General features: G+C 45.0%; 1 protein-coding gene across 1 annotated transcript in view; it reads right to left on the bottom strand.

The window, feature by feature from the left end:
• Positions 1-1563: 1563 nt before the first annotated feature.
• The window catches only part of LOC119487069 (receptor-type tyrosine-protein phosphatase beta-like), a 32828-nt gene continuing 11644 nt past the window's right edge, over positions 1564-22747 (bottom strand). The window contains exons 5-34 of the mRNA XM_037767714.1: positions 21507-21818; positions 21023-21286; positions 20502-20765; positions 20094-20369; positions 19662-19928; positions 19091-19357; positions 18501-18764; positions 17718-17981; positions 17083-17346; positions 16666-16929; positions 14967-15236; positions 14420-14683; positions 14003-14278; positions 13562-13852; positions 13128-13406; positions 12882-13031; positions 12446-12734; positions 11074-11180; positions 10600-10705; positions 10232-10312; positions 8168-8185; positions 8000-8081; positions 6770-6860; positions 5605-5681; positions 5147-5281; positions 4928-5050; positions 4243-4406; positions 3767-3902; positions 3493-3613; positions 1564-3238 (exon numbers count right to left, since the gene is read on the bottom strand). Of these exons, the coding sequence (XP_037623642.1) occupies positions 3216-3238; positions 3493-3613; positions 3767-3902; positions 4243-4406; positions 4928-5050; positions 5147-5281; positions 5605-5681; positions 6770-6860; positions 8000-8081; positions 8168-8185; positions 10232-10312; positions 10600-10705; positions 11074-11180; positions 12446-12734; positions 12882-13031; positions 13128-13406; positions 13562-13852; positions 14003-14278; positions 14420-14683; positions 14967-15236; positions 16666-16929; positions 17083-17346; positions 17718-17981; positions 18501-18764; positions 19091-19357; positions 19662-19928; positions 20094-20369; positions 20502-20765; positions 21023-21286; positions 21507-21818 (5789 nt within the window). The 3' untranslated portion in view covers positions 1564-3215. The remainder of the gene's footprint in view (positions 3239-3492; positions 3614-3766; positions 3903-4242; positions 4407-4927; positions 5051-5146; positions 5282-5604; positions 5682-6769; positions 6861-7999; positions 8082-8167; positions 8186-10231; positions 10313-10599; positions 10706-11073; positions 11181-12445; positions 12735-12881; positions 13032-13127; positions 13407-13561; positions 13853-14002; positions 14279-14419; positions 14684-14966; positions 15237-16665; positions 16930-17082; positions 17347-17717; positions 17982-18500; positions 18765-19090; positions 19358-19661; positions 19929-20093; positions 20370-20501; positions 20766-21022; positions 21287-21506; positions 21819-22747) is intronic.

The following is a 22747-nucleotide window of genomic DNA, read 5'->3' as shown; positions in this document are numbered from 1 at the left end:
TACTAATACCACATTGTGAATATACTCTACTACAATACTACACTGTGAATATACTCTACTACAAGTAAAAGTACTAATACCACATTGTGAATATACTCTACTACAATACTACACTGTGAATATACTCTACTACAAGTAAAAGTACTAATACCACATTGTGAATATACTCTACTACATTACTACACTGTGAATATACTCTACTACAAGTAAAAGTACTAATACCACACTGTGAAAGTACTCCACTACAACAAAAAGTACTAATACCACTCTGTGAATCTACTCTACTACAAGTAAAAATACTAATACCACACTGTGAAAATACCACACTGTGAATGTACTCTACTACAACTAAAAGTACTAATACCACACTGTGAATATACTCTACTACAAGTAAAAGTACTAATACCACACTGTGAAAATACCCCACTAAAATACCAAACTATGAAAGTACTCCACTACAACAAAAAGTACTAATACTACACTGAAAATACTCTACTACAAGTAAAAGTACTAATACCACACTGTGAATATACTCTACTACAAGTAAAAGTACTAATACCACACTGTGAATGTACTCTACTACAAGTAAAAGTACTAATACCACATTGTGAATATACTCTACTACAATACTACACTGTGAATATACTCCACTACAACAAAAAGTACTAATACCACACTGTGAAAATACTCTGCTACAAGTAAAAATACTAATACCACACTGTGAAAATACCACACTGTGAATGTACTCTACTACAAGTAAAATACAAATACCACACTGTGAATATACTCTACTACAAGTAAAATACTAATACCACACTGTTAAAATACCACACTATAATACCACACTGTGAATGTACTCTATTACAACTAAAAGTACTAATACCACACTGTGAATATAGTCTACTACAAGTAAAATACTAATACCACACTGTGAATATACCCCACTACAATACCACACTGTGAAAATACTCCACTACAAGTAAAAGTACTAAAAGCATACTGTCAAAATACTCCACTACAAGTAAAATACAATACCACACTGTGAATATACTGTACTACAACTAAAAGTACTAATACCACACTATGAAAATACTGTAGGCTACTACAAGTAAAAATACTAATACCACACTATGAAAATACTCCACTACGAGTAAAAGTACTGCATTCAAAACCTTACTGAAGTAAAAGTATGTCAGTATTATCATCTAAATGTATTTAAAGTCAAAGTATTGCTGTGTCAGTAAAATGTTCCCTGTCAGTGTTTTACTAATATATCTGATGTTTCTGAAAACTAGTCATCTGTAAAGTAACTAAAGCTGTCAGATAAATGTAGTGGAGTAAAAAGTACAATATTACCTATTACCTATTAGTAGTAGAACATGGAAATATTCTAGTAAAGTACAAGTACTTTGAATGTGTAGCCTACTGAAGTGCAGTACTTCAGTAAAAGTCTTTAACATTCCCCGCCTGGTCCTTAAATGTAGTTAAGGGTTCCTTAGAGGAATAAGTGACTGTTCAGTCATGTTGGGACACGTATGAGTCGATTATGAATAATCAGAGAAATATTTCTTCTTCTGTGGTGTTTAATTAACTGCTCTCACATACAGGAAATGTTCTTACAAAATAAAGTACAGTTCATGTGGTGGTAAAAAATAAAATACATAATACACACTTTAAATGATATCTTACATACATTTATGATTAAAAAAATAATCTGACCTTTAACACTCAAACATTAATGTTTATAATGAACATTAAAAAAGCTTCTTATTATGAGTGACAGATGTGATGTCACATGAGACATGTCTGCTCTTCTCATTGGTTTACAGTTGTGATGTCACACATTTCAGTGAACAACAACGTGAATCAGATCAAACGTGATCACAACAGTTTCTACATGTTCATCTCTTAATAAATAAAACCTGCCGACGTATTTCAGTGTTTATCATCATCAATATTTACTGTCACACAAAGATACGCTATACACGATATAAAAATTAACTGAATTGATCTTCAAGTTATTACGTTGTGCTCACGGGTCCCCTATCTATCATGTATAATCAGAAACAGATGATAATAAGTGCTTATTAATGTATTTATTACAACTATAACTCCTCCTGTGGACAGACAGAAGTGTTGTCTGCTGTATAAAAAGATAATAAATGAGAAAACACAGCTGTAATAATATAAAATACATATATTATAGTCTGTTACTAAACATTCATTACATGTTTATATACTGATTATACGTGATACACTGGGGGACTGTATTCTGTATATTAGTGTATAAACTCAGTGTCCAGTTTATAAGGAACACCTGAGAGTCTGATCCAACAGGCCTGTACTAAATCATGAAGGTTCTAATGTTCTAATGGTAGGATCAGTTTGGAACAGAAAACACCTGTAACATCTGTATAACATCTGTGTAACATCTGTATAACATCTGTGTTACATCTGTGTAACATCTGTATAACATGTAGTCCCTTCATACAGTAATCCACCCATTCATCATCAATCGCTTATTATATATAAATTACAATAAACTACAGAGCTGGTGCTTCGTGTATATAAATTATATTATATATTATAAATAAAGTTTTTCTCTATTGGGAAACATCTGATGCTTCAAATATAAACACTGATATAAAAATAGAATTGCCATGTTTCCCTCATTCCCCTAGAGCTTAACAAATTGATCAGTAATCAATCACATTGATCAGTAATCAATTACATCGATCAGTAATCAATCACATCGATCAGCAATCAATCACATCGATCAGTAGTCGCTCACATCGATCAGTAGTCAATCACATTGATCAGTAATCAATCACATTGATCAGTAATCAATCACATCGATCAGTAGTCAATCACATCGTTCAGTAATCAATCACATCGATCAGTAGTCACTCACATCGATCAGTAATCAATCACATCGATCAGTAATCAATTAGATAGATCAATAATCAATCAAATCGATCAGTAATCAATTAGATAGATCAATAATCAATCACATTGATCAGTAGTCAATCACATCACTGAGTAATCAATCACATCGATCAGTTATCAATCACATCGATCAATAGTCAATCCCATCGATCAGTAATCAATCACATCGATCAGTATTCAATTACATCGATCAGTAGTCAATCACATCAGTCAGTAATCAATCACATCGATCAGTAGTCAATCACATCGATCAGAAGTCAATACAATTTTTAACGTCTGCTGGACAGCGTCTCTGTGGAAGAAGATCAATATATTTATATACAGTATATGTATCTACATATCTATGTATACATACATATGTATACTGTATATGTATATATATTTATACATATACAGTATACATATGTTTACATATATATACATATATAAATACATATGTATACTGTATATGTATATACATTTATACATATACAGTATACATATGTTTACATATATAAATACATATGTATACTGTATATGTATACATATAGTCTGATGATCACTCACCTCTTTGGAAGTTGTAGTTCACATTTTCATAGACGGGGTGGAGGAGGTTCTCCTGCTCACTGCGGAGCTTCCTGGCTCTGAGAACGTCACGAACACACTGATGGAGGTATGTATACTGACCCTGAAGAGGTGGAGGAGAAACTACGTCACATTAACACTGATGGAGGTCTGTGGACCACAGAGATGATCCTGTAGGTCACACAACGTTGAGTTGAATCACTGTAAACACACAGAGTAAAACACCCATAATTCCCTGCTGCCGGCGGCGTCCTACCTCCGTCTGCACCATGTGTGATCGGTGGAGTCGCAGGTCAAAGACGGCGCCGTAGATATCCAGCATGTCCTTGGTCTCCAGCTGCTGCAGCACTCGATCCAGAACGATGAAGGTCCCTGTACGACCCACACCGGCACTGACACACACACACCAAACTCCAGTCAAAAAACACTGGATTTAACAATCAACCAATAATAAACAGGATTCTGTCTCATGAGAGGCTTCTCAAGGGGGACCACGACATGGCGAGGTGATGGGGGGGGGGTGAATGTGTGATGTTTGGGGGCAGAGTGTCTCATATGACCCTGACAGATGTTTCTGGGGTCCAGAGGACAGAATTAGTGGATTTAAATAAATTCTGTTGTAATGAACACTTCAGACTGTGACTGGGATCATCACATAGTGTAATACGTCATTTACTTAAGTGGATTTGGTGTGAAGTCCTTCATGACAGTGTTTGTGTCCTTGTGATGTACCTGCAGTGGACCACGGTGGGTCCAGATCCAGGACTTCTGTTGACGTAGTCCCGGACAGTCCGGACGAACTGGATCAGAGACTGTGTTGTCTCTGGGACGCCGTGATCCGGCCACACGGTGTAGTGAAACTGACGGACCAGCCGAGTGACGCTCAGTTGCTCCTCCTAACACACACACACACATATTTTATATTCGGTCTGTTTTATAGTCTGATTTCACCATTTTTATAATTATATTTGACTACTTCCACACCAGTAAACTATTAAATATGTGTTATCAGTGGCTATAAGCCCCATAGATGTGGGTCGGTAGGGGCCTACTACACCCACTAGTAGGTTTTATCATCTATTAACATGGTCGATCACCGAAAGAAGGTATAAAAGAAGACGACCTCTAGTTAGCAGAAGAGGAAGTCAGGTGCTGTAGTATAGACAGGTGTGCAGGTTGGACGATGGATGGGACACAAAACACAGGATATTCACCCAGGAGACCGGAGTTCGCATCCCGTGTGAAACTACCAATGTGTAGTTGTTTTTGTGTTTGTAGTTATTTTAAACCAAAACATGGTGTTTTTCCCCAAAACTTAACGTTTTTTTTTGCCTAAACCTAAGGAAGTAAAGAAGACGTCCCTCTCTCCTCTCTCCTTAAATAATGAAACATGAGCTGATGATTTAATACAACGTACGCTGCAGATGTTGAACTCTCGTATGGTCCACTCAGGAAGAACAGACTCTGACAACATCTGGATGATCAGGTCTCCGTAGTACAGTGGGTCCTGGTCGAAGGGCCAGTAGTGGTCACACTTCACCTGGACACAGGTGAGGAAGAGGAGTACACTTCAGTACTGCCGGACCTTTACACAGAATACACCTGGTAGTAGTAGTAGTAGTAGTAGTACACTCACCCTGCCTTTCTCCACACACTGAGTCACCATCACCATGTTGTGGACGTTCTGCTCCCAAACCATCTTCCAGAAATCATCTTTAGTTCCTGGCAGAGGACCCTGAGTGGCGATGTACTCCCGCCGGAAGTTATTCCCCTGAAACACACGCAGGAACTTTAAAACTGACTGAAACATACAGAATAACTTTAAAACTGACTGAAACACACAGAGGGACTTTAAAACTGACTGAAACATACTGAGGAACTTTAAAACTGAAATGCAGAGGAACTTTAAAACTGACTGAAACACACAGAGGGACTTTAAAACTGACTGAAACATACTGAGGAACTCTAAAAATGACTGAAACACAGAGGAACTTTAAAACTGAAATGCAGAGGAACTTTAAAACTGACTGAAACATACAGAGGAACTTTAGTTCAGAGCTTCAGGTGATACAGGAAGCAGAAACAACATCTTACGGGCATGTAGCTGGCGTTGATGTAGTCGGAGCACGGATCATCATCCACGTAGGACAGCTTCACCCTGGTGGAGTCATCTAAACACAGAAACAGAGTCAGAAACACACAGGAGGACTTCTTCTTCTCTGTCTGTTAACACGTCTGTCTTCTTCTTCTCTGTCTGGTAACGTGTCACCAAACAGTTTAGAAGCAAAGAGGTGAAACTCCGGTGCTTTTCTGACAACAGCCCCTAGATGACACTGCGGTAGCGCTGCTGCCATTTTGGACTGAAAACACCAATGAGTATAAAGCGACGTCTGTAAATCAGAGGATATACAGTAAATCAACTTCCCAGTAGGAACACTTAAATAGCCCTAATTTAAATCATTATGTCCTAAAAGTAGTTAAATGAACTAATAGCTGAATCCAGAGTTATTTTCCTCGCTATAATGAACGTGCATCAGACCCACGGGACTGCACCGCCCTGCACGCTCATATGACATATCCGGTTCTGCCAGCTTCCTGCTAGCGGCTGTAATAATGGATATATGGGCTGCAATTCATCACTTTTATTATCTTTTAATACACCCATGGGCTGTATGCTGTAAGCCTGTACCGTGGTGGATGTATTAACGTCTCTGTTCCCAAACAACCGGCTATCGGCCAGTAGCTAGTAGTGCTAGTAGCATGACATCAACAGAATTTAATGGAGTTGTGGGATATTTAGTAACAGGCAGGACAAAAGCACAGCACAAAACCTCTTCTACATCCATGGTCTGTGGTCTATTGGACTCCATTTTGGATCCTTGACATGAAAAAGTTTGAGATTGATCTCAAATTCTGTGTGTTGGATTTTTATAACTTCCATTTATGTCCATCGCTCACTTTATGCTCCTCTGCGAAGCAGCCGGGCAAAAAGTTTACTAAATAAATAAGTAAATAGTTATAATAGTATGAATATTTATAATATTTTTACTGTTCGACACAGGACATTTCAGTAGAGACATTAAATACGACAATAGAATAGAATTAATGTAGTACTTCTGTACGGCTCTTTGTAGGCGGACGTTTTACTGGCGTCTGGTAGTCGCTTTCAGTCCAAAATGGCAGAAGCGTGTAGCTCTGCTGCTGGAATGAACTATTGACTTTTACTTCTTATCAGTACACGTTGTTTAATGTGACTCACAGGGCAGGATGTTGTTGTATCGGTTCTTGCCGCGGTTCTCTGGCAGCAGAGCCGAGTCCAGCGGCTGATTACGACCGACGTCCTTCAGGTCCTGAAGAAAACAGCACAGACCAGAGTAGAAGTAAAATAAATGTGAAATGTTTTCTTCATTTATTTAAATGCATATCAGCAAATAATACATTAGGATTTAATTGGTTATTGTACTTCCCGAAATAATGTTATAAAATCAAAAACTAACCCAATAATCACCAATAATCTATTTGATAAATAGTGTTATGTTCTATGACAACACTGAAGCTTTAAACTAAATACAGTTTTCTGTCTGCATCATCTCTGACTGATGATCAGCTCAAGCGTCTTTTTAGGAGAATTATCTGTAAATAAAAACGTCCTGCTGTCTGACCACAGACCTCAGATCAGGTAATCTGCAGTAGGTGACAGATAGGTCTTTATGACAGATAACCCCACAGTGTCATTTGAACACAATGTAATAGAACATATAAAACATGAAGCCTGGTCATCTCTGCAATGAATCTGTCTCATTCTGTTGTATGTGTTGAGTGTTTTTTATCTCTAAGTCTGATAGTGCTTCTTTAAACACACACACACACACACACACATACTGTATACTGTATACTGTATAATGTATACAGTATATATACACCGATCAGCCATAACATTAAGACCACTGACAGGTGAAGTGAATAACATTGATTATCTCGTTACAATGGCAGGATGGGGTTGGGATATATCAGACAGCAAGTGAACATTTTGAACTTTGAACTTTGTGTTGGAAGCAGAAAAAATGGGCCAGCGTAAGGAAGTGAGCGACTTTGACAAGGGCCAAATTGTGATAGCTAGACGACTGGGTCAGATCATCTCCAAAACTGCCGCTCCTGTGGGATGTTCCCGGTCTGTAGTGGTCAGGACCTACCAAAAGTGGTCCAAGGAAGGAAAACCGTTGAACCGGCGACAGAGTCAGACCCAAGGCTCATTGATGCACGGGAGCAAAGGCTGGCCCGTGTTGTCCGATCCAAAAGAAGAGCTACTGTAGCTCAAATTGCTGAAAAAGTTAATACTGGTTCCGATAGAAAGGTGTCAGAACACACAGTGCATTGTAGTTTGTTGCGTATGGGGCTGTGTAGCTGCAGACAAGTCAGGGTGCCCATGCTGACCTAATGTTATGGCTGATCGGTGTATATATTATATATAAAATATGTGTTGACTGACCTCGTACTCCTCTGACAGCAGGTAGTTGGAGTCGGCCTGCAGTTTATTGTAGTGACACTCAAAGTTCAGGATCCTGATGGGACTGAAGGACACAAACTAAATGTTTTAATAAGAAGACAAAGTGCTGAAACCACAGAGTGTAACAGAGGAGACGTTTGGATTTCTCACCTTGAGACTCGACGGTTTCTGAGGAGTAAAATGAGGAACAGAGGTTAAACATGTGTTTCAACATGCTGATGAATAATGATGATCAGTATGAAACAAACCCTGACACACCTCAGCCTCTAAAGGATCTACTCTCTGAGTCAACACAAAGAACCACAGACTGACTCAGCTCGCAGGGAGAAAGGAGTGCTGTTAACTGTTGTTATTAATGTCTGCTGTGTCAGCAAAATCAGTCCAAATCACCTATTGATCATTGGTTCAGTTTGACTCCTGTTGTTTACTTATATATATGACATCTTGCTTTTAGTGGCAGTTATTATTAGTAGTACTAATCCATCCATCCGTGTTCTTCCTCTTATCCGGGTCTCGGGGGCAGCAGGCTTAGCAGGGTACTCCAGACGTCCCTCTCCTCAGCAACGTTTTCCAGCTCTTCCTGGGGGACCCCGAGGCGTTTCCAGACCAGACCAGATATATAATCTCTCCAGCATGTTCTGGGTCTACCCCGGGGCCTCTTACCAGTTGGACGTGCCCAGAAAACCTCCAAACGGAGGCGTCCAGGAGGATCCTGATCAGATGTTGAACAACCTCAGCTGGTCCCTTTAGAGGTGAAGGAGCAGGGTCTCTAGTCCAAGCTCCCTCCGGATGTCTGAGCTCCTCACCCTATCTCTAAGGCTGAGCCCAGCCTCTTTCGGTCACGACCCAAAGCTCATGACCATAGGTGAGGGCTGGAACGTAAATGGACCGGTAAATCAAGAGCTTTGCCTTCCGGCTCAGCTCCCAATCGTGCAATCCACTGTTCTCCGGCAGAGAACCAGGAGCTCAGACTTGGAGGTACTGACTCTCATCCCGACCGCTTCACACTCGGCTGCAGACCGCCCCAGTGCTGTTGAAGGTCTCGGTCTGATGAAGCCAACAGAACCACATCATCTGCAAAGAGCAGAGACCCAATTCTGAGGTCACTTAACCGGAGACTCTTCTCCCCCCGGCTGGGCCTTGAGATCCTGTCCATGAAAATCACAAACAGGATCGGTGACAAGGGACAACCCTGGTGGAGGCTAAACACCCACCGGAAACGAGAATACGGTAGCAGCTCTCACTTTTGTTATACAAGGACCGGATGGCTTGTAACAACGACCCCGGTACCCCATATTCCCGCAGTACTCCCCACAGGACTCCCTGGGGGACACGGTCATAAGCCTTTTCCAAGTCCACAAAACTCATGGAGACTTGATGGGCAAACTCCCATGACCCCTCCAACAGCCCTGCGAGGGTAAAGAGCTGGTCCACTGTTCCACGGCCAGGAGGGAATCCGCATTGGTCCTCCTGGATCTGATGTTCAATCGGTCAGAACCTCCTTTCCAGCACTCTAGAATAAATTTTCCCGGAGAGGCTTAGCAATGTGATAATTGTGAGAACACCCTCCGGTCCCCCTTTTTAAAAATGGGAACCACCATCCCGGTCTACCATTCCACAGGCACTGTCTCCGACCTCAACGCGACACTGAAGAGGCGCGTCAGCCAAGACAGCCCAACAATGACCAAAGCCTTCAGCATCTCAGGGTGAATCTCATCCATCCCCGGCGTCTTGCCGCTGAGGGAGCTTTTTGACTACCTCAGCGACCTCTGCCAAGGATATGGACAAGCCGTCCCCCGAGTCTCCAAACTCTGCCTCCTCAACGGAGGACGTGTTGGTCAGGTTCAGGAGATCCTCAAAGTGTTCCCACTCAGATTCCATGTCTCCAGCCTCCCTCGGGATGCACAAAAGATCTTCTGGAGGTGGAAGTTGAAGACCTCGAGGACTATTATAGCTTATTTTTGTTTTTTACTGATGCCTCTTGTTTGCACTGTCCTCTTTGCTGCTGTAATTCTACAAATTCCCCCGCTGTGGGACTAATAAAGGATTATCTTATCTTATAATCAGCTGTATACAGTAGTATTATTAGTGTTAGTATGCAGTATTATCAGCTGTGTACTGCTGCATGCATATGCATTATAATCTGTGTACTACAGTAGTATTGTTAGTGTTAGTACTACAGTACAGTATGTTGTAGTATATGCAGTATTTTACCCTCTGACTCCCAGGTGGACTCCTGATGGTGCACTCCTCTCTCTCCTCACATTCATCCTGACTGTCGTTCTCTCTTGAACTCTGAAACACAGCAGCATCACACAGGTGTGTTATCTATTAGCTAGTGTTGATGACGTGGAACATAGCTAAGTTAGCTAGCTAGCTAGTGTTGGTGTAACGGGTGTGGTATGGACCCAAATGCAGCACAAACACCATCAGGTAACGTTGATAATGTCTTTTATCCACAGCGTACACAGGAACCAGCACAAGCAGGTAAGTTAACTCACGGTACTGTTTTAGATGAAGGCTGGAGCGTTAAGTGGAGGCAGAATAATCCTCTGAACAACCTTCAGTTTGTGGATACTCACACTTTGTGGGCCTTTTGTCTGCAGACCAGCAGAGCGATGACTCCCGCCATCATGACGACGAGGAACATCGCGGCACTGACGCCCTCGATCACACCGCTCAGAGGCTCTGTGGAGAAAATAACACCGTCAACACATTCAGTCACATAAAGGTGTTTTATCAGCAGGTCTGTCAGGACTCTTCGTCACAGCTTAATGAGTCAAATATGTGTCTGCTGATAGAATCTCATCTAGAGAAACATGTTAACATGGTGGCTGAGGAACTCTTCAACCATGGGCATGCATAAACAGTGAGTGACCGGCAATATGAAGTGTTATGATACTTGACCTTCATGTCATTATAAAATGCTTTATAATGTGTTCTGATTACGGTTATAAAAGCATTATGAATATTTATAACTATGCAGATCTATAAGCAGTACAGGCATCTGGAACATGTTGGTGTGAATGTGTGATGGTGGAAAGAGTGAAGCTCACCTGCCTCGGTGACCACAGGTAGAGACAGGTAGGTGTCGCTGTACAGAGGAGAGCTGAAGTCTGATTGGTCTTCATCAAACAGCTGAGTGAACGCTCGAACACTGAGTCTGAAAACACAAACAAAGTGACTCCACCACTCTACCAGGACACATTCACCACTCCATATAAATAAGGACATCCATTGGTACCAACCGTGTCATACTAGCGTGTCATGAAGGAGGTTAAATAACGCTCCAAACTTACACTAAATTTTAGCGAGGAAAAACTGTCATGTCCATTTTCAAAGGGGTCCCTTGACCTCTGACCTCCAGATATGTGAATGAAAATAGGTTCTATGGGTACCCACGAGTCTCCCCTTTACAATCACATTACCAGGTTTGAATATTTCTGCATACTGGGGTCCCTAAACAGTCTTGAATTACATAAATTGGGTATCACTGTAAAGCTGAGACTCTTGTGAATCCAATGAGCCCAACTGTATTCACGTGTGATGATGTTAGTCCCCATAGTAGACATTTCATTGTCCTCACTGTATAAAACGACCTGTGGTGACCTCTAGGATAATCACAGCCCCATGAAACTTTACAGCCACAAACTAGAGACCTAGAGCATTCAGAGGATGGATGGCTTTCCTAGCTAGATTGACAATACGGGGGGTTTCAGAGCAGTTTACACAACAGGTCACACAACAAGTCCTCGCCAGACCGTTTCTATGTATAACAGACCGTTGCTATTTTTAGCAGACCGTTTTTACGTATAACAGACCGTTGCTAAGTATAACAGACCGTTGCTACGTATAACAGACCATTGCTACATATAACAGACTGTTACTAAGTATGACAGACCGTTGCTATGTATAACAGACCGTTGCTAAGTATAACAGACCGTTGCTACGTATAACAGACCGTTGCTATGTATAACAGACCGTTGCTATGTGTAACAGACTGTTGCTAAGTATAACAGACCATTGCTATGTATAGCAGACTGCTGCTATGTGTAACAGACCGTTGCTAAGTATAACAGACCGTTGCTACGTATAACAGACCGTTGCTACGTATAACAGACCGTTGATATGTATAACAGACCGTTGCTATGTGTAACAGACCGTTGCTAAGTATAACAGACCTTTGCTAAGTATAACAGACCGTTGCCACTGTATGTATAACAAACTGTTGCTAAGTATAACAGACTGTTGCTATGGACACAGTTCCGATGTCGGACTCCGGAGGATCGTTTTTGTGTCAAATTATTGATTTCTTCAGTAAGTAGCCGTGTAATAAGCGGGATAATGTACAGCAAGCCGGTCATTGTTGTGGAATAAACCCCTTTAGGGCGATGACACAAGTAAACCCTTGATTTCTATGTTCAGTACCTGTAGGCAGTTTTGGGTTTCAGTGGTCCGTCACAGAACAGGTTCAGGTCTCTGCTTGTCTCTGGATCCAGGTCTGATGGGCTCTGCTGGTCTCTGTGATCACAGGAGCCCCCCAGTGAGTCCATCCCCGTCCCCAGACTCAGCTGGAAGCTGTTGGAGCTGCTGTCGGGGCCCTCGCTGCAGCGACTGGGGAAGTAACTGGTCTGGTAGGACTTTATGGAGCTGTTGGATTTATAGTCCAGGTAGGAGGGCAGAGGGTGCCGCTGGTCCGGCTGCTCCTCATCTACATCTTCAAATATTCATTACAAACAGACGTTTTACAAGAAAAGCCGCTGTGAAGGTCAAACATTGTTAATAACTTCAATATTTAAGATTAGTTCTCCTCAAATATTAACGTTTGTGGCATCTGCAGGGTTGTTTATATATATAGTAGTACCTTGAGACTCTGTCACCACCACAGTGAAGAACTTGATGGCTCCGTTGACGTCACTGAACCAGCTGCAGTTAAATGTGAAGAAGATGGAAGACTTGGTGACCACGGCGGACCTGTCACTGACCCGGGTACTGAGGGGGGGCACCGGAGGACCTGGAGGAGTCGAGTGTCAAACATTAACGAGTCAAACATTAACGAGTCAACGTGTCCTTTATGTCTTCACGTATCAGAACATGCCATCGTCCTTACAGTCAATCATCGTGACCACGCTGTCCTGTGCCGCCTCGCTGGTCGTCCGATCCGAAATGACCTTCACGGAGATGGTGTAGCGTTTGTGGGGCTCCAGCTGGGTGATGAGGTAGGCGGTGGCGTCTCTGCCGGTGCGGCGTGAGTAGACCAGGACCTTGGAGTCATGGTGGAGACACTCGACAGTGTAGGAGTCGTAGTCGGCCTCCGGTGGCGCCCAGGAGCACGAGATGGAGGTGGAGCTCTGAGGGCGGCAGTGCAGGCTGAGGACTCGCTCCGGCTCTACAGCAACAGACAAGTACAAATACTCACAATGTAGTATTAATACACACATACTCAAGTTCTCTAGAGTAAATCTATTCATGTATTTTTTATGTTTGTTGATAGCTGTAATAAGGACATTATTAAGCATTATAAAGTGAAGTGCTGCCACCTACTGGTCCGGATGCTGTTGTCAATGGGTGTGCTGTAGGTGGGCGTAGCCCCGGGTTCCGTGGCGCCGCTGATGCTGCGCAGGCTAAAGGTGTACAGTCGTCCGGGGAACATCCCTCTCAAGATGCGGCTGCCGGAGGTGCGGCTGAGGTACGGGTTGAAGACGGACAGCCGGTCCCGAGGAGTCCACTGCAGGTCGAAGTCGTCGTAGTCGGAGTCTACGGGGCTGCTCCAGGTGAGCTCCAGGGAGGTGTTGGTGACTCCCCCGAACAGGAAGGAGGTTGGAGGTCTGGGAGCTGAGGAGGACAGAAAGAACAGATCAGAGGGGGGTAGGAGTATGAATCTGCTCCAGATGATTTCCTCTGTTTGTATTTGACTACATGTCTCAGACTTCCATGATATTCCAACAGTCCCATTATATTCCAGGACCATCAGTAACATCTCACCAGTCCTCCCCAGTGTGCTGGCTCCGTTAGTCAGCTCTCCGCTGAGGCTCAGCACCTCGGCTCGGTACTGTCGACCAGGTACCAGGTCTGAGAAGACAAACTCTGTGACCTCTGACCCCAGCCGCTGCTGCTGCGCCCGCTGAGCGCCGGCGGGGTTGAGAGGGTACAGAGACAGCAGGTAGCCGCTCAGATCACCACCGCCACGATCCCAGTTCACCAACAGAGCATCAGACTGGTTTCCACTATGAGCCTTCAGAGACACCACGGCTGCTGGGACTGAAGATGAGACGCAGGACAAAGGTTTTAATCACCGCCATTTTACTACATACATGTCACCTTTACATTGAAAGTTGTGTTTTTAGAAGAAGCAGAAGAAGAAGAAAAAGAAACAAAGTGCTTGATGACTGGTTACATCACCTGTCCAGGCCCAGACCAATGACTGGTTGGTCTGCCCCCCGCTGTGGGTCACCACCACCATCCTGTAGGGAGCTCCAGGTCTGAGACCCTGGAAGGAGCACTGCTGACTTCTGGACTGGCCGCGGCGTTTCTCCTGCAGCGAGTCATCACTTTTATACAAGAAGATCTCATAAACATCAAACTCTCCGTCAGGTGGAGACCAGTGGAAGGACAGACTGGTGGTGGTGTTGGCTTTAATGGACAGATCAGTGACGGATGCAGGACCTGACAGGAAATAATACTACTGTATTATTATATGCTCACATATAAGAACTTATTCATCAGGTTATTACGTCTTCTTGCTGGAAATATTACAACTTCTACAAAAGTTTTTATTTTGAAAAACTGACTTTTTTGTCAAAATAAAAGACTTGACTTAAAGATGACTTTTGAAATATTACTACATTTATTCTATGAACATTTTTTACTTTTTCTCTCTTGAAATATTCAGACTGCTGTTCAGCGGCCCTAAAACTCATCATAGAAAAGCACGCTAAGGAAGTCTTACGTGTCTGAGCCTCGGCACTGACCCCCGGGCTGTGGACGCCCCCGCTGGTGGTCTGGACTTGGACTCGGTACTTCTTGCCTGGGGTGAGGCCGTCGAACATGAACCTGGTGTGTCCAGAGGGCTGAGAGGAGTTTGTCACCAGACTGCCTCGGTCATCCAGAAGCTGCAGTACGTATCCGTCAGACACACCCAGAGCCTCCTGCCAGTTCACCTGAAGGCTGCAGGTGGACTGGATGTCCTCCACATGGAGACCCGTCACCGCTGAGGGCACTGAACACAGGTACACAATAAATAAAATGTATCATATAATAGTTACAGTATCAGCAGTACAAGTACAAAAGGATTATAAAATATGTAGTAGTTAAAGGCAAAGTGATCCCAGGGGAGGGTTCAGACCAAGAGCAATTTACAGACCCTATGTGAATCAGATCCAACGCTCACATGGGCAACGATGGAGAAACCTGGAGGGGTGTGATTGGGAGGAACGGCCTGCCTGATCTGAACCCGAGTGGTGCTTTGGTGTTGGATTTCTGTGCTAGTCATGGATTGTCCATAACAAACACCATGTTCGAGCATAGGGTGGTTCATAAGTGTACTTGGTACCAGTACACTATAGGCCAACGATCGATGATCGACTTTGTGGTCGTATCCTCAAAACTACGGCCGTATGTCTTGGACACTCGGGTGAAGAGAAGAGCAGAGCTGTCAACTGATCACCACCAGATGGTGAGTTGGATCAGATGGCAGGGGAGGCTGCCGGACAGACCTGGTAAACCCAAACGTGTAGTGAGGGTGAACTGGGAACGTCTGGGTGAGGCCCCTGTCTGCAAGGTCTTCAACTCCCACCTCCGGATGAATTTCCCGTGCATCCCGGGGGAGGGTGGGGACATGGAATCTGGGTGAGCCATGTTAAAAGCCTCCATTGTGGAAGCGGCTGCTAGGAGTTGTGGTCAGAAGGTCGTTGGAGCCTGTCCTGGAAGCAACCTAAGAACCTGCTGGTTCTCTGCCGAAAAAAGGTGGATTGAGTCACTGCTGCAAGCGAGGGAGTATCTCGGTGGCTTGTTCACGAGAGGTTTTCTGGGCACGTCCAACTGGTAAGAGGCCCCTGGGTGGACCCAGAACACGCTGGAGAGATTATATATCTGGTCAGGGTTGGGAACGCCTCGGGGTCCCTCAGGAAGAGCTAGAAAACGTTGCTGGAGAGAGGGAAGTCTGGAATTCCCTGCTGAGCCTGCTGCACCCGAGACCCGGATAAGAGGAAGATGATGGATGGATCGATCATATTTAACGTATCAGCAGTATAAATACATCACCTTATTATCACCTTTATAGGTTCAGCAGAATATCAGTGTTGTTAACAACATTTTTCCCAAAGCTCAGTATTGTTTCCAAGTACTGTACCCTGTAAGTACAATAGGTTGGTACAGTAGGTACCCTGTAGGTACAGTAGGTAGATACAGTAGGTACCCCCATAGGTACAGCCGCCAGGGGCTCCTCCAGTCCACATGTTCAAGTGTCCATGAGCAAGAAACCGAACCTCCTTAAATTGCTCCTGAAGGCTGAACCATCGGTGTGACCAACCATGAGTTGTATTTCCTGACCTGTTCATATATATATAAATGGATGTACTAAGTAGTACTGAGAAGTACTGTGTAGTACTGAGTAGTACTGTGTAGTACTGTGTAGTACTGTGTAGTACCTGTGCGTCCCGTGGCCGTGTTGTTGTTGAGCAGCTCTCCGCTGAACGACTGGACCGTCACTTGGTACATCTGTCCCGGCTGCAGCGAGCTGAAGGTCACCTCGTAGTGGTGCTTGAGGACGGGTCGGACGTCCAGCTGTCGGTTCAGTCTGGACAGAAACACAGAGTATCCGTCCACATCGCCCTGACCGGGAGTCCAGCTCACCTTCAGACTGCTGCTGTCTCCGCTGTTACTGACGTGGATGTTCTTCACTTTACTCGGAACTGAGGAGGGAAGAACCACAGCAACTTCTTTAGTGTTCTGACCTGCAGGATTAAAGAGCTCTGTAGAGTCTTTATCGACTGGACAGATGTGAGGAGCAGCTGGTTCAACACTGTCTCCCTGTCACACCAAAACTATCTCCTCCTCAGTCTGACCTGTGCGGCCCTCGATGAACTGGGCCCTCTGGTTAGGGCCGCTGAAGGTGGAAACCAGGATCTTGTAGAGCCGTCCAGGTGTGAGCGATGACAGTACACACTCTCCCACGCCGTTGCCCAGAGTGATCGGAGGAAACACCTTCATGTCGTTGAACAGCAGCTGCACCTCGTAGTGATCTATGTCACCCGGAGCAGCGGACCACGTCACACGCAGATCCTCAGTACCCTGTCCAGCCAGAACCAGGAACCGGACCGCCGCCGGGACTGCAGGACAGACAGCAGAGGATGTGTTAGTAACAACTGATCTGGTTCTGGTAACCTGATCAAAGACTGGACTCCATATTAAAGATAATTGCAGGTAGTTGTTCAGTATTTTGATTGTAATGCTTTTCATTCTTATTTTTTACATCAACATGTACAGGTGTCCATGAACCTCCTTAAAGGGTCAATTTGAAAGAAAATCAATGTTAAAGAGGGATCTGACATGAAAACAGCTGAGGCTGCTGAAGTAAAGCGGTTCCGATCAGGTAACGTCTCCTCTTGTGCCAACAAGTGGCCAAACTTTAACTTTACATGTTCGGCCCACCAGTGGTGAGTAAAGTGTTTGTGTATCAGAGGGGTCGAAGGTCACTCACAGGTCCTGCCGTGGGTGGAGGCAGTGGTCTCGTACTTCCCGCTCCAGGTGCTCACCAGCACCGTGTAGAGTCTACCGGGCTCCAGGCCGTTAAACACACACTCGTTCTGCGTCTTCAGGACTGTCTTGTTCTGCAGGAACACGTTGTTGTGTTTGATGAACACCTGGTAGAAGTCAAAGTCTCCGGAGGCGTGACGCCAATACACCTTCAGGTAGTCGTCCCGAGCGGCGTGGGTTGCTGTCGGGTTCTGGACCTGCGACGGCTCTGAGAGAGGAGAGGGGTTCAATTACACTGTTGAATACTAAATACAATTTTATTATTGTGTCATGTGTACGTCCAGCCAGCAGTTCATATAAACCAAGGGAGGTCTGCTGACGGCAGGTCTGTCTTCTGACGGCAGGTCTGTCTTCTGACGGCAGGTCTGTCTGCTGACGGCAGGTCGGTCTGCTGACGGCAGGTCGGTCTGCTGACTGCAGGTCTGTCTGCTAACTGCAAGTCTGTGTGCTGACTGCAGGTCTGTCTGCTGATTGCAGGTCTGTCTGCTAACTGCAAGTCTGTCTGCTGATTGCAGGTCTGTCTGCTAACTGCAAGTCTGTCTGCTGACTGCAGGTCTGTCTTCTGACTGTAGGTCTGTCTGCTAACTGCAGGTCTGTCTGCTGACTGTATATCGGTCTTTTGACTGCAGGTCGGTCTTCTGACTGCAGGTCAGTCTACTGACTGCAGATCTGTCTGCTGACTGCAGGTCTGTCTGCTGCCTGCAGACCTAGTAAGTGATGTACATACGTGTTCTCTCCTGGACGAAGGTGTGGTTCACGTGGGTGCCGCTGCGGGAGGTGATGGAGATGTTGTAGAGACGTCCGGACACCAGAGAGTTAAAAACACACTCTGGACTGGATTTAGAAACAGAGACGGTGTGAAGTGTCTTCTGGCGGTCGCTCAGTGTCACCAGGTAATTGTCCACCTCCCCTGGAGCCGGACGCCACGACACGCTCAGGAAGTCCATACGACCGTTGTTACTGACTGTTACCTCACCCACCGCAGCCGGGGCTGAGAGGGGAGACATTGTGTTGTTATATAATATGTTGAACATGTTGTTATTACAGTATATGTTGTTATATAATATGTTGAACATGTTATTACAGTATATGTATGTATGTATATATTGTGTGATTGAGTGTATTAGTGTTTCTCTCACTGTTTAACCCAGTGTGTATGTTGTCATATTGTTGTTCCTTCAACCTCATTTCCTCTGTGTACATGCAGCGTGGGTTGTGGGGGGGAACATCTGTAACCTCTGTGTACATGCAGCGTGGGTTGTGGGGGGGGACATCTAAAATAAACATAGAAACAGATGTGATCCCCCTCAGTCTCACCGGTGCGTCCCTCTGCTACAGTCTGTCTGGAGACGTGTCCGGCTCTGATGGTGGTTAACACCACCCTGTAGAGAGCTCCGGGTCTCAGAGCGTGGAAGCTGATTTCGGTGGCGTCGGCCTCCACACTCTCGTTCTTGATGACGCTGCTGTCGTGGACCAGCAGGACGCGGTACGAATCCAGGTCCCCGGATGCTCGTTCCCACTGCGCCTGCAGGCTGTTGGTGCTGCCGAGGTTGGACACCTGCAGACCAGTGACCTGGGCCGGACCTGAGAGGACACACAGAGGATGCACAGAGTACACACAGAGGACACACAGTTGACACACAGTTGACACACAGAGGATGCACAGAGGACACACAGTGGACGCACAGAGGACGCACAGAGGACACACAAAGGACAAACAGTTGACACACAGTGAACGCACAGAGGACGCACAGAGGACACACAGTGGACGCACAGAGGACGCCATCTTTGTTTACCACAGATCAACACGCTAAAACAACGTTTTGTTTTAACAGCATGTATTGTCACATATCCTACCATAACATGTAATGTAATAAATCAGACGTACTGGTCCGAGCGGTCACAGAGGCGGAGCTGGTCAGGTTGCCGCTGTTGGTTGTCACGGTGACGGTGTAGAGGCGTGCTGAGGTGAGGATGTTAAAGGTGCACTCCCTGGCCTCCCAGGGGAGGATCCTCTGAGCCACGACGGTGGCGGGGTCCGCCTGTCTGAGGACCAACGTAAAGTCGTCCCATTCACCGACCGGCCGACTCCAGCGGAAGCTAAGAGTGGTTTCATCAGCGTGACGGACGAGCAGCTGCTGCACAGGACGAGGGGCTGACGGGACGAAAAATACAATAATATTATATCATGAGAAACAAAATATACAAATACTTTCAATGTTTGTATTTTACATTTTACTGTACTAGATGTGTGAAGGTCACACAGTAAACTCTGTGACCAACACACACTCAACATAAAGGTGAATGAATGTGAACTGACCCAGTCCTCCGTGGCAGAGCGCCGTGTTACCCAGAATGCCGCTGTGAACCGTAACCTCTGCCCCGTAAAGTCGACCCGGCACCAGACCGAGGCCGAGGACGGAGAAGGCGTGCTGTCTGCTCAGTTTACTGACGGTCTGGTTCACCAGAACCACCGAGCCGTTCCTCAGCAGGACGCTGTAGTTCTCCCAGTCTCCTCTGGGGGGCGACCAGCTGAGCCTCAGTGTCTTACCGTCAGCGAGAGGCGTCATGGAGAGAGACGACACCGGAAGAGGGACTGAAACACGACGGGGAACTATCATTAAAACAAAGACTACAGACTGAAACATGACGGGCAACTATCATTAAAACAAAGACTACAGACTGAGACACCTGTATAAAGATGTGCAGCAGCAACATGTAGGCCTACCTGTCCTCCCGCTGGTCCTGGTCTCTGAGCTCTGTCCTCCAGCGGTGGTCCTGACACACAGCTGGTAGCTGCGACCGGGGGTCAGACCCACAAAGACTACCCGGGTGATGTTGGGAGGCAGGCGGTGCTCCTGGGGGATCGACTCCAAAGCCGATAAGGTCGCCAGGTAGACGTCCACACCACCTTCAGGTGACACCCAGGAGGCCTGCAGACTGTCTGAGCTGCCGTTGTTGTCCAGCCTCAGTTCTGAGACCAGTCCTGGGACTGAGGGGGGGAGGGGGTGGGATTGTTATAAAGGTAGGGACTAAACCAGACAGGTGAAGGTAGGGACTAAACCAGACAGGTGAAGGTAGGTACTAAACCAGACAGGTAAAGGTAGGTACTAAACCAGACAGGTAAAGGTAGGTACTAAACCAGACAGGTAAAGGTAGGGACTAAACCAGACTGGAAATGTTCTGTAAAAGCAAAACTAGCACCTAAAAGAGGCCAAAAGGCTCTGTAGAACATCCCATAATATCTACCTGTGACCACCTGTTTGGAGGCGGAGCTCTGCAGGCCGACAGACTCCGTTACCACGGTGACGGTGTACAGAGTCCCAGGCTGCAGGCCGTCCAGCTCAGCGGAGGTCACGTTGTTTCGCAGAGTGACGTTTTTCAACAGAACCTCGTCCTGATCCGTCAGCAGAACCCTGATCTGCTCGGTTCTGCCCGGACCGACCTGCCAGGAAACACTGAGGCTGTCTGAGGACGAGCACGCCACCTGGAGGCCGTGGACAGACGACGGAGCTGGAAGACGGAGACAGTTATGTTTAGACATAGACGTGTCTGGAGGTTTATGAATCCTATCATTCAACATACTTCAGTAATTTACGTCGCCACTTCCTGAGAGACTCCTTTCTGGTTTGAGACGCGTTAACCGTGTTAACCATGGTAACCATGGTAACCCATACCAACCTGTCAGAGTCTCCAGGTGTGGCAGGAGTACGATGAGCCAGATGTGTCTCACCTGTAGCTGCTGTCCTGTGGACAGGTGGAGCACTCTTGCTCCCGGCGGTAGCCACCACACTGACGGTGTACAGAGTCCCGGGGACCAGGGAGCTGAAACCAAACCGGGAGGCTGCAGAGTTCATGATTCTGGTCCTGCGGGTGGATCCGGAGCTGGAGTCCTCCAGGGTCAGATCATACCAGTCCACATAACCGTCAGAACGAGACCAGGACACCCGCAGACCTGGAGAACCACCGTCGACCTCAGACAGGCTTTTATACTGAGCCTGAATCTGGTCAATCTGGACATCCAGCCAAGCCGGACCGACCGGGTCTGAGACAGGACAGAAGAGGGGGCGTCAGAGTTTAGATAGAGATCTGGATTCATCTTTATATATCTTTATTACACGGCTTTGTTGAATACTCGATTATGATTGGTCAATCGCGGCGTTCTGCAGTCTGTTATTTCTTTTTAGCAGACCGTTGCTACGTATAACAAACCGTTGCTACGTATAATAGACCGTTGTTACATATAACAGACCGTTGCTACGTATAGTTTTTGTCCGACATTTTTCAGATCTTTTGTTTCAGACTTTTCCTTTCTGACATTTTTCATATCTTTTTTTTCGGGCATTTTTTAGATATTTTTATTCGGACAATTTTCAGACCTTTTGTTTCGGACATTTTTCAGACTTTTTTTTCAGACTTTTTTCAGATCTTTTTTTCAGACTTTTTTTACGGACATTTTTCAGATCTTTTGTTTCAGACTTTTTCTTTCTGACATTTTTCAGATCTTTTTTTTAGGGCATTTTTTAGATCTTTTTTTTTCGGACATTTTTCAGACCTTTCTTTTCAGACTTTTTTTCAGACATTTTTTCAGATCTTTTTTTTCAGACTTTTTTTTCGAATATTTTTTAAGATCTTTTTTTTCAGAAAACATTTTTTCGAACATTTTTTAAGATCTTTTTTTTCAGACTTTTTTTTTGGACATTTTTCAGATCTTTTGTTACGGCCATTTTTTCAGACTTTTTTGTCCGACAATTTTCAGATATTTTTTTTCAGACTTTTTTGTCCGACATTTTTCAGATCTTTCTTTTCAGACTTTTTTGTCCGACATTTTTAAGATCTTTTTTTTCTGATATTTTTCAGATTTGTTTTTTCAGACTTTTTTGTCCGACATTTTTCAGATCTTTTATTCCAGACTTTTTTTTCGGACATTTTTTAAGATCTTTTTTTTCAGACTTTTTTTTCAGATCTTTTTTT

Source organism: Sebastes umbrosus, chromosome 4 (assembly GCF_015220745.1).
Source record: "Sebastes umbrosus isolate fSebUmb1 chromosome 4, fSebUmb1.pri, whole genome shotgun sequence".
Lineage (NCBI taxonomy): Eukaryota > Metazoa > Chordata > Actinopteri > Perciformes > Sebastidae > Sebastes > Sebastes umbrosus.
Note: the sequence above shows the minus strand (reverse complement) of the source record. Positions and strands in the feature narration are given on the sequence as shown.